This window comes from Labeo rohita, chromosome 8 (assembly GCF_022985175.1).
Source record: "Labeo rohita strain BAU-BD-2019 chromosome 8, IGBB_LRoh.1.0, whole genome shotgun sequence".
In the NCBI taxonomy this organism is placed as follows: domain Eukaryota; kingdom Metazoa; phylum Chordata; class Actinopteri; order Cypriniformes; family Cyprinidae; genus Labeo; species Labeo rohita.
This window is the reverse complement of record NC_066876.1, coordinates 878,943-892,069: the sequence shown is the minus strand read 5'-3', so window position 1 is coordinate 892,069 and position 13,127 is coordinate 878,943. Positions and strand designations below refer to the sequence as shown.

At 35.5% G+C, this 13,127-nt stretch overlaps 1 protein-coding gene across 1 annotated transcript in view; it reads right to left on the bottom strand.

Moving 5' to 3' along the window:
- Nucleotides 1-11,875, bottom strand: part of cacna2d3a (calcium channel, voltage-dependent, alpha 2/delta subunit 3a) — a 170,475-nt gene extending 158,600 nt beyond the window's left edge. The window contains 2 exon segments of the mRNA XM_051117795.1: nt 10,708-10,789; nt 11,293-11,875. Of these exon segments, the coding sequence (XP_050973752.1) occupies nt 10,708-10,789; nt 11,293-11,387 (177 nt within the window). The 5' untranslated portion in view covers nt 11,388-11,875.
- Between the last annotated feature and the right edge of the window lie 1,252 nt (nt 11,876-13,127).

Genomic DNA, 13,127 nt, shown 5'->3' with positions numbered 1-13,127 from the left:
AAAACATTGAGCTAAGCTTCAATGAATACACACAATTCAATGACAGTATGATTTTACTGTAGTAGAAAGCTAGTTTAACTCTTTACTGTTTCTCTTTAAAAAGGGATGTTCCAGCAGATATAAACAAATGGGAGCAAAAGGAAATTTGCATGAAAGAAGGCATGAAGGAGACCCTGGAGAAATGCAGTTAATGGGCCATGAACAGGGTCTGATGAAATCCATTTACCAACAAGCTGGTGTGTTGAAGAGGCTTTGGAAACGGCACACAGTCAAACCATTCACTTGACAATAAAATGACAATGCATGAGATGAAAGACAAAAGGGAATACACTTTTCTGCTTAGGCTGTTCTGTCGCTAAACATTGTTCTTGTTCTAACTATTCTGTATGGTTGCTAGGCTGAACATTTCTAGATTATTACTAGTCATTGTTGAAATTATCTAAACTGTTGTTAAGTTTTGTTACAAAGTTCTGACTGGTGACTAGTATGACTGGGAATTGCCATAGACCTCCAAATTTAATATTATGTTGTTTAGCTGTTGATTTAGTATGTATTGCATTGGTATTGATGGTTCCATTAAGAACTTTTAACATTAATTTAACCTTTCCATTACATAAAATGTTCTTCATAGTGGAAAAATGTTCTATGACATTCCTGCGAGAGGGAAAAAAAAGTAAAACACAAAAGAAAATGTTGGAAAAAGACATTTAGAGAACATTTATATTTTGCATTTTGTTTGCATACTACTACATGCATTTGATACGTGTTTAATGGAAATCAAATTTTCCAGGATTTCGACAGCTCCAGGAATCTTCCACCTGAACCAAACTTTGCACAAAGTTTTATAGAAAGATTCTCAACTATAATATGAAAGATATTATAGAATGATTTGAAATGCTATTTTACTTGTTTGTAAAAATGGCCAAAACTAATTGATTGTTTCTTTGATTGATTGTTTGAAATGATTGTTTTCCTATTACAATTAATGTATCTATTTATTGTCTCTAATTTGCTAGTGTGATATTTAGGCCTAATTATTAATCAATCAATCAAGAGTTTCATGACAATAATAATGACAGTAATAACATAGCAGCATTTTCATATAAAATATCATACTTTATAGAAATATTGATATCACTTCTGTCCCTATTCACTTATTATGTCTTTTTTTTATTTACGAAATTATACATTTTTAAACATTAACAAAGGCTGTTTAAAAATCACTCAAGTAATGGTAGCCATTTATCAAAGCACTATGTATGCCTTCCTCAGCACTATTTTGTTCACCATACATTACATACATCTACTGCATCTTTATATAAATTGTTTTTACACCTTGTATGTCATGTGGAAAATTGTTATAAACCCTGTGTTGTACTAAATTAGCATGGCTATTGGTTATACCCTGTACATTTTAAAATGCTTTTATATAATAGCTCATTATGACTTTATACTTCTGAATGTCAAGTAATTAACATTTTAAAATGTCCTACTGTACTGGTATGCTTACAATGTTCGTACTATTTTTATAGTACCGGGGGTGTTTAGGTGCTTTTGCCTACACATCACTTCTGCACTTCAACTATCAGAGCACCACCACTAATTTCAAAAGCATCTATTTGATTTTGTTCTGGAACCTGTGTGGAGTGTATAAATTCATTTTACGAATACATTTAAATATAACTGCTTGAATTATTTGACATTTTAACACAGGACGAAAAAATAAACAAAAGACAGAAAAATGATCATTTTACTAATGTGTATTGGTCCTTGGAATGAATACTTGAATGAATGAAGGAGGGATATGTGGGACTTTAAAGTCACTTCACAAACTAGAAATGACATGAGCTACACCCACATCCGTAAGGCAGGTTAACTGAGTTTGGCATTGGTTTGCGCATTAATGCTTGTATGCAAAACAGGAGTAAATGTGGAGAAAAGAAGTGTGAATGGAGAGAAACAAGTATGTACTGTAATGTACCGTTTAGTGTATAAGGATGTGAACAAACTGAAATGTGTTTAAAAAAAAAATAATAAAATAAATAAAAAACCTGGGCAAGAGAAAGGACAATACATATTTTAGGGCAAAATCTAGCAGCATTTTATGGATGGCTACGTCAGCATATCACATTGTGACAGTGTTTTTCATATTTAAAGTCCATATTTTAAACAATTTATCATGCTCAGTGCTAAAAAGAAAAAATAAAATCAAAGGTAGGCAGGTTTTGAGTCGACTTGAGTCAATTAGGATTTACACAAGCTTCAGTCTGGATCCAAAACACCTAAGAAGAGATGATGCCAACCCCTCAGAGGACTTCAGATGATGTCAACACTGAAACAACATGCAGAACTACTGAATTTTGCTATAAGTTTGATTGCAACATATAATTCATTACTGTTTGATTACGTCTTTAATTGATTTTTACCATACATCTCTGCCATATGTAGATCAACTTGACATAGTCACCACTAGTAAGCTACTAAATATATTGCAGAAACTTTAATTTTCTGTAAAGCTACTTTGCAATGATTTGTATCGTGAAAAGCGCTATACAAATAAACTTGAATTGAATTAAATTATATAAACCTCAAAACCTGAAGTGTATCAAGATATTAAGTCATATGAGCTTCCCAAAATACAGGGAAAGAACATTTTTCAGGTTTCAGGCCTGGGCAAGTGTAAAAGGTGAGTTGTCCCACCAAATTTATCCCAAAAGCAAACTGCAATATCCTCCAGAAAGTATCATCTAAGAGAACCCCAAAGTATCATCAAGAGATCAATAGACAGTTCCAGCACCAAGTCAGTGTGATTGTGTACCAGTCAACCAAAAGAGACAAAGAGACACACAAATCTGGTCTAAGAAAGACACTTCTGCTCTCGATAAAGAACGTCAAGACAAGACTGATATTACACACACTACATCTGAGAAAAAGAACCTCATTACAAAAAAACAACTTCACATTATATATCTGTACGAAAGTTGAAGCTGAACTGTTGAAAGTTTCCACTCACAAGACTATCACCATGTAAGGAAACATAACAAGCAAGCAAATCCACAAATGAATGGCCATAAATGAATGGTTCTGGAATTGCCAAGTCAAAGTCCTGATCGTAAACCAATAAAAAAGCTGTAGTGATCTAAAGTGTATAAAATCAGAATAGCCTTAAAATAAATTAATGCAAAAAAGTTTACTCACCCCCTTGTCATCCAAGATGTTCATGTCTTTCTGTCTTCAGTCGTAAAGAAATTATGGTTTTTGAGGAAAATATTTTTCTCCATATAATGGTCATTGGTGCCCCGATTTTGAACTTTCAAAATGCATTTAAATGGGGCTTTTAAGGGCTCTAAACAATCCTACCCGAGGAAGAAGGGTCTTATCTAGCAAAACGATCTGTCATTTTTTTTTTTCGGAAAATAAAAATTTGTATACTTTTTAAGCACAAAAGCTTGTGTAGCACAGGCTCTGGGATGCGCATTCACGTATTATTGAATCATGTCGAAAGGTCACACCGAATGTAGGCGGAACCACAGACCCAGTGTTTACAAAGCGAACGCGCTGTCAAACGCTGTTTGACACAATTCTGAAGTGCTAGGAGAAAATAAGATGGAGTTTTTCGCCATATCCTACCTTTTTTTACCCGGAGTACACAGAAGATGAACTTAGACGTGATTCGTAGTGATGGGAAGTTCGGATCATTCTACCGACTCGGACCTTTGAGTCTCGTTCAGCAAAATGAACAAATCTTTTTGAGTCATTTCGTTCATTTTAGCAAAATATAATTAAAATATTACATGTTACTTTCCTAACACATCTACTGCTTACACAAACGTTGATCACACTACAAACAAGACAAAACTATAATGCTATAAGAACCAGAAAAGATCAATTCATTGCACATCACATGACAGCCCCATAAACTCAACAAAAGCAGTTTGAGCTGGAAAAAGAATTGATTAGTTCATCTCTCGAGTCTTCGGGTTCAAGTCGTTCGTTCATCACATGACAGCCCCATAAGATGAACGAACGACTCGAAACAGTTGAACTAATTCCAGTACAGAACCTAATAGGATGTTGCGTATGCGCGACTGAACGAATCACTCCGCGAGACGACTCGTTCTTCCCGAGTCACATTAAAGATTTGTTCAAAATGAATGAATCGTTCAAGAACGGTCCATCACTAATATGCAGCATTTTGTGCTTAAAAAGTATACAAATTTTCATTTTTCAACAAAAATGACCGATCGTTTCACTAGATAAGACCCTTCTTCCTCGGCTGGGATCGTTTAGAGCCTTTGAAGCCGCATTTAAACTACATTTTGGAAGTTCAAAATCGGGGCACCAATGAAGTCCATTATATGGAGAAAAATCCTGAAATGTTTTCCTCAAAAACCATAATTTCTTTACGACTGAAGACAGAAAGACATGAACATCTTGGACGACAAGGGGGTGAGTAAATTATTTGTAAAGTGTTGTTCTGGAAGTGGACTTCTCCTTTAAAAGCGTATTGAGCTGTGAAAGAAACACTCTAGGCTTGTATCTGTCCTATTCTTTATATTCTTCTTCTTATTATTATTATTTTTTTTTTTTTTACTGAATTACTGACAGTATTGTTTGTTGACAGTGAAAATGCTCTAAAAGTTGGGGGTCATTTTGAGGGTCATTTTAACCACACTGACAGTTTGCTTACGATCCTGAGCATTTCAATTAATTATGGCCAAGACATTTAATATAGGCCTATTCCCAAAGTGCTCAGAAAAAAAAATTAAATGTTCAAATACACAGCAACTGTAGCAAGTGACTTTAAATGTTTTGATTCTGCCATAAAATCAAAACAATAACAAGGACATTTAATAATGCATCACAAAGCTTTATGCCTTGTACTTTGTTGAAATAACTGTCAAAATAGATGGCTTGCAGCATGAGGGCAACATATTACCTTGATTATGTTACCTGGATAAAAATAATGTAATTATTTATTTTTGTTTATTATTTATATCTTTTTTTTTTTTCTTTTAACAATGTTTTGAGACAATCCTTCTGCATTAACAAGTACTATTTCTGCCGTTCAAAAGAACAAAGGGACAAAAAGCATTCCTACACCTGTAGTTATAGTGAGATGACTGTATGTGTACACACAGGACATCCTTGGCATGCTGGGGTCTTAGATGACCATGTACAAGGCCTATGGGAAGACCGGCTCTAGAGCAAAAACGTCAATGTCATTTACTAATTGCCAAATATTATTACAATATCCTCTATGATGAATGTGGGAAAATGTAGCAGAACTGTATGTAGTATTTTAAAGTACTTAAATACCTTTAGCAGTATGCAAATGTGTGTGTATACAGATGAGGTTAATTCACAGTATTGTCACTATTACACCACTTGGTGAACTACGTCTTCAGTCACACCTTTAACAACAAAATCGCTTTGAAATGAACAACAAAAATCTGTATTCAGCAGCTCGTCTTTAAAGAACATTAATTTCATGTCTCACTGGGTTGAGCTTTTGAAGACTTGTGATATCCTGCATGTAATATTCTTTGTAAGCAGTCAGCTGTGATAAGCAAATGAGAAACACAGAAGACATATGATGCAGGGTGTGTGTTTATCATGGCATGTGTTCTTCACAAAATACTACGAAATCACACATGCACAGACTGAAATGAGCATCGTGAATGATGAGATGAGAGATAAACAGCCACATTAAATTTAACCTCATTGATTGTAATGTGTAATATGTTATTCTCTAAATAAAAAATAATAACCCTTTTCTGTCAATACAGATTTGTTAACTCATTCTGCATTTCTCAGTCTCATTAGATATTCTGTCTAAATCTACTGGGGGCTACACATAGACTACTTTATTTTTATGGTACTTTTTCAGTGTCATTTTAGAGCTCATCATTGTGTAGAAAGGATCGTGAAAGGATTCTTTAAAGAGGTCATTGGATGATGGATTTTCCACAAGTTGATATGATTCTTTAGGGTCTTAATGAAAAGTCTATATCATACTTTGGTTAAAATTCCTCAGTGTCAAAATCAGCTCTGCAGAAATCAGACCATTCTGTTGCATGTTCCTTTAAATGCAGATGAGCTCTGCTCACCCCGCCCCTCTCTTCTGTGGAGTAAAGAGCCGTGCTCTGTTTACTTAAGCCGCTAAACTTGCTAATTAGCACGTTACTACCGATCGTTATCGGCCGATAATCCCTTGTGGATGTTTGATCGGCAGTCTCTAAAAAGGCCGATCTCATAAACCGATCTAAAACTGATGACGCGCCTGCTGTGAGAGGTTTGCTACGACATGCAGCGACATCGTCTGAGGCGCTTTTCGGCACGGGTAAAACAATTATAATGCTGAAGGTGAGGTACAATTCATATTTCTTCAATCTAATAACTTATAAAGTCATTTGAAAACCTTATGTGAGCCGTAATTTCACAAACAGCACGAGTGAATGACCACGCACCCTCTCTCTTTTACTCTCAAAAGTGCGCACATAGCTTCCAATCACCACATCGTGTCTGACTATAAGTGAGCTGCACAGTTGACACAGGAATTGTTACTTGCACAACAGAATCAGTGTCGCATCATCACTAAAGTTTGTGAACTGCATTTCTTTTTAATTCTTTCAAGTGTTTAACCATTCAGTGCTCACGCACTGTCCTGGAGACTGGGCGCTCATGCACACTTGAAGTGTAAACACATAGCACCACGTTCACATACCTCCGTTTGCGATGCATTTTTTTCAGAGTCATGCTAACAGATTAAAGCGTTCAAGCTGCACACGGTTGCGGTTTAGTAGTGCGTTTCAAAAGCGGTGCATCTGCAGCAGTGCAGAGATCATTTCCGCACGTAGTCTGTGCTGCACAAGCAGAATTAAATTGACAGCACATAGTTTGCGGTAAATATGCTGAAAAAGTATTTTCAATAACAATGTATGGATTTGACATCAAAATAATGGATAAATGTGTTTGTGGAAACCAGACTTGTGCTGTGTGTAAGCTATTGTGCAATAATTGCACAATTCTAAAAACAAAAATGCACTGCATGATCAAACATTGAGAGATAAATATATATATTGAAAAAAAAGAGTCTAAAAAAATGCTCCCCTCCACCCCTCAAAATAAAAAAACTCCCCTCTCTCTCTCTCAAAAAAAACATCAGGCCCTGATTGGAGTATCTCAATAAATAATTCTACATGATTAATAGGAGGCTTTAAAAAGATCGGTAAGATCGGTGATCAGATTGGCAGATACAGCTTCCTGTGATCGGCGATCGGACTCAAAAATCCTGATCGGAGCACCTCTACTGCTCATTCAGGGCGGGTCTAAGGTACAGCGGCCATGTCAATCAGTCGATTGTGGGAGCGGCCTCTGTTGGTGTGACGTCACACAGACAAGAAGCTAAGAATGGCTTGATTTGAAAAAGGGGAAATTATTTTTACAGATTAATTAAAAGCCACTTGGTGGATTTTTGTCATTATAGGGTAGATGTGTACATACACTGCCAACACACATTTATGTTCAAACAACATGTAAAAGAGCATCCGATGACCCCTTTAAAGATTTCTACATAAACAAAATACATCATAAAATATAAAGCATACAGGTGAGTAAAAATGAGAATATATATATATATATATATTTTTTTTTTTTTTTTTTTCAGTTTATGTTTTGAAGGCTTGAACATGTAAATACACACACACACTCAATATCTTAGATGCACATATATGAGCATTTCAAGCTGAATACGTACAGTGTATTGATTAGGAAAGAATGTTGTTCACTTCCTGTTATACACACGCACACACACACTGTTTCCCTTGATTTAACCTTGAAACATGAGATATTTCCAATACAAGCATTATTTGAGCTTGAGCAGTACAAGGTGTGATGATGATGATGCAGAATGAGATGGGCACAATTTGAACACATGCATGATGATGACAGCAGATTTATTCAAGTAAAGAAAGCCTTAGAATGCTTTTACGAAAAGAGAGAAGAGGCAAAAGAATGGATGAGAGTCAGGGCAAAGGGTAAAGACTGAAAGATGTAAGGCACAGGAGATGAAAGACACACAAACATAATAGATAAACAAAGAAAGAACAAAGAAAAGCTGGATTTCCTGAAGGACACAGCAGTGCTTGCAAGATAGCAAAGTATTCAAACTTTAGGTAAGGTAAGTTTAGGTAATATTTTTCCATTTACTTCTGTGTAAAAGTAAGCATAAAAACTGCTTTGTTGTTGTCATGACACTTAGGTGCTAGTTACATTTTAAACAGTTAACACAGTGTCCTAACTGATTCCAGTGACAAGCAATTTGGGTGTCCACACTAGACGTGGCGTGACACCGTGACGCGATAGAATCAATCAAATATCACAGCCAATCAGAAGCGTCTGTGGGCGGGCTCTCCTTGGAAGCGCACTGCACTCGCAACAAAATGGATACGTTTATAATCTAATTCAGAAATGTTAAAACTTTTTTAACATTATTAAATGTACATACTGACTGACTGATACAGTCTTTGTTATGGAATACACATTGCATTCGCATTGAGTTCACAGTTTTAGCGTACATCTTTGCTTTCATTTATTTTCAAGATTTGAGGTAAACTATCTGTTGTTGCTTTAAGTATGGCTATAAAGGGCACACAAAATAATATTCAAACTCACATTAGACACATTTAACTTTAAATGAACCACATAATCAGTACCTGAGATTATCACTGTCGTTAGTTTAAATGTTGTCATGTCAGCCGCGACATCGCGGAAATAGTGGAAAACCCATTTCTAGAATAGAAATTTTGTGTGTCGCATCGAGTTAGGACAAAAACTTCGTTTAACATGGAAAATATACCTTTTATCGCATGTTGCGGTGTCACGTCGCGTGTAGTTTGGACACGTGTATAAAGTTAACGGGAGATTTTCAAACTTAAATCAAGAAAAAATTGTTTAAGGTAAACAAAAGCCAAATTAGATGGCAAACATGAAACTGAAATTGTCTACAAAACTAATCTAAATATAAAATACTTCTATACAGTTTATACAATGGATTGACAATAACTAAATTAATAAACTTTTTTTTGTTTTGTTTTTTTGTTTTTGTTTTTGTTTTTTCGCTGTAGTACTTTTGTTTAAGTATACAATCAAGCTGTGTCAGGTGTCTAAAAAGTTGGAGAAAAAACATCATAACTCTGAGGGGGGGAAGCATGAGAGTGTTTGGGACAGCATGAGAGTGACTAAATGATGACAGAATTTAAATTGTTGGTTGAACTGTCCCTTTAATTGCATCATCCAGGCATTTCCTTTTTGGAATTTTCAGTGTGAATACACTAACCACACTGTTTATACTAAAAACAGCATAGAACAGTGCATACATACACAAACTGGGATGCACCTAATTTCAGTTGAAATTTTGAATTTATAATTTTAAATATTATAATTACAAATATACATACACATATATAAATACAGTAAGTAAAGAACATTAAGCGTGTTATGTAAACAAATGCAAAATCCCAATACTGTAATGTGGTAATGTAATGTGATCATTGCTGTAAATGTGCTATTGTGTATTATGAATGTAGTCCAACAGTATTCCCTAAAGTTTTAAGCAGTTGGTTTGCTCCAGGTCTGAAATTTTACACTGCTACACAAGCAACGACCCGACCCGACGCAAATGATGTCGGCCCAGGGTGTGGGAGGTTGCTCCCCCTCTCCTTATCGCCCGTCCAGCACCACTCCGAAGCACTTTTGATCTGATGAGGTCACACACACAATAAGCTAGTGAGTGAGCCAGAAGGCACACTTACATCAGTTCATTCACATTACTCTACTTTACATTCTCCTCTTTTCTTTCTCCATGCACATTTCTTCCTCTGGGCTTCCTGTCATATGTCTCTTTCCTCTCTTCTCTTCTGTTGCCCTCCACTCTGTTTTTTTCTTCGCTGCTGTTCTGTCTGCTCACCAGGCATGTTCCCTTTCTTCTTTTTAAAACCGTCACACAGATAATCTGCCCCTCTGGCTCCCAACCTCTTTTCTTAGAAGCACACACACAAATGCACACATGCCACAAACATTCTACTGTCGCTGTCTTTTTCCTTATTACTGAAATTTGAAATTTGAGTTCCCACCAGCCCAATGGTGAAAATACCACTAGCAAAACCACACTAAAATCATGCTCATAAACATCCATATGCTCCATTTCAGAAACATCACACGGAAACATGCTGCTATCCCATAATCACAGGTCTCGAGTGCTGACCTCTGTGATGCTTTGACCTCACTGTGAAAAAAAGACAAGCAGAACAAAAAAACTAACAAACCAGGTTTGCTGCTTGTGGGTGGTTTAATTAGCGTAGACTGTGTCTATGTGTGTGTATGTGAGTATGAGTGTTAACATGCATAACTGCAAAAATAGAAGCACACACTCACTTTTCTGTGTTGAAAGGACACCACAAGAGGAGCTAAAGCCTTATAGTCAAAAATAATGTGTGTCCCTTAAAAAGAAACACACGGTACGGTGTTGGTATCAGATGGTAATACTTTGATAAATACTGGGGCACATGTACTATGACAATGACATGGTACTCCAAGGTACTTCATAGACAATCATAATATTACCATGGTACTATGTTGCAGAAAACCCTTTAGTGCTGTTTTGTTCATGGTGTTAACTGCACAGTTTAGCACAGCTCAGTTTACCTTTTGCAACATCTGAGAGCCAGAATACTTGGCGGCGATGGATTTAATCTCTCCACCAAAAGCTGAAGCCCAGAGTTTTACACTAGAAAGAAGGAAATGAAATTATGAGAAAATTTATTTTATATAACTGCTACAGATTCGGGTATGAGAAATAAGTGCAATATAGTTGAAAAGACATGGAATGTACATATAATTGTAATACATGAAATTTGTATTTTAGCAAATACGTCTCCTTTAAAATGTACATGTCTAATCACACAGCTATATGAAGCGATTTTTTTAAATCAAAAGGCACTGGCTAAATAAATAAATAAATGCATATTGTGACCTAAAATATTAAGGTTGATTTATTTTGATTCAGTTTGTTTTGTAGAACAGTCTACAAACAGCAAAATACAAAACAGCAAATAACAAAGTTGGGGCAAAATGACAAAAATATTTTTTATATATGTCTTTATGTCAGAAACAGTTGTATAAAATCAGTGTAGCAAACAATACAGAAAAGATCCTGTTTTATTTGCAGCCTATTATTTGCACCTACTAATTATATACAATACATGAGAAATGTAAGTAAAGTGTACTTACACTGACAGGGGAATTCCTTGTTGAGATGCGCATACTCTGGTATTGGGTGTAATCCACAGCAGGAGGAAAAATCCACAATACAAAACACACTTCATGATTGTACTGATGTCCAGAGCTTCTGAAGAGATGAAGAATTGTCGGTCAACAAACTCAACTGCCGATTAACACAGCTTACAACAAATATATGTACGGAAATGTCGTGTGGAGTGTGTTCTAGTCAGAGATGCAACAAGGGAAGCGCACGAATGTATTTCTGAAGGAAAGCCGCTGCTGTCATGCTTTATATACTCCGGTCGTACTGCAGTTTCACTCAAATGAAGTGCGCTGAAAGAGGTGAGAGCAGAAGCGACCGATGATGCGAGGACGTGTCATGTCTTCTCTGTCGTCCGCTTTCTCTTCTCCTGGGAATGAGAAGCTGCTGCTGCCTTTATCGTGCTTTAAAGGAGAATCCGCTGTCAAACGAATCGATGACGAAATAGTGAACAAAACAACTGCCGGAAAACGAGAAACGACACGACAGAGTGAGTGAGTGAACGAGGCTAGCCTACACCACAACTATGGGAGAGCGCTGCACAGCCTAACACTTTTTGACTTTCCCACTTTGTGTAAATCCACATGGGGTTTAGAGTATATTTTTCCACATTATTTTCACACTTGTCCAGTACAGCTGTTTTTGTGGTTTTGTTTGTTTGTGTGGTTTGTTTCGTAATTGCAATGCATACTTAACCCAAAATAATGGAACTGAAATGTGACAAGATGCCCCAGGTGGGGCATAATTATTGTAACATCTGAGGGGCACGTTGTAACGTGACCATATGACAGCTGAAAATGTTATCTGTTAATGAAAAAAATATATACAAGACAAACAAAAATATTTAGTCAATAAAATAACTTTTCAAATGAAATGTGTTGTTGTTTTGTTTTTTTATCAAAAATAAACTAATTTCAGTTTGACATTGAACACAAAACAAATATACCAGCCAAATGCTTGAAAATGCTTAATTCTTGAAATAATACTTTCTGAACATTGAACATTACCTCTCAGTCTTTTTTCACCTGTTTTGCATGGTTTCTCATTAAGACTGATTGAAGTAATTAGTGTGAGTTACACTGCTAATCTCACAGAATAGCATAGTTGTAGGGGGAGAGCAGGAGTGAAAACTACCATTTTTCAGAAAAAAAAATGTAATTTTAAAAGATAATGTTTTAGACAGAGATATATTTTTGCTGTGGTCAATAACTCACAAGTGTTGTCTATTAATACCAGGTTGTAGAGCGACTTAAGTATAATTTCACTCTGAACCTAAGTTACACATGTCAGTTGAGACAAAAGTAACACACAGGTGGGTCGAAAGTAACACAACAATTCAAGCTAAATGTTGTGTTACTCTGCTTTTATTTTATATACATGACTGTGTCCTTGTAACTGCAAACATATTTTGACCTTTATCTTTGCAAAAAGTAAATAAAATAAAGTAAATAATAATAATAATAATAATAATAATAATAAAAAATTACTTTTTCATTTTAAAATTTTGTTTCATCAAATGTTGCAAAAGTAACCCAACAGTACAAACTTGAATTGATTAGAATTTTATTTATTTTATTTTTTTTGGCAATGTCACTCCATTTTATAAAACATTTTTTTTTCAATAGATTAAAATTAAATTAAATTAAATTAAATTAAATTAAATTAAATTAAATTAGCATATAATAAATTCTCAACATAAGGTAACAGTTGTCATGTTTCTGTCCAGTAGTTTTTATGCGTATATTCAGGACTGGGTGTCCAGGGAGTGAATTCCAAGAGGGGGGGGTCGTGTTCCAGTTCCAAC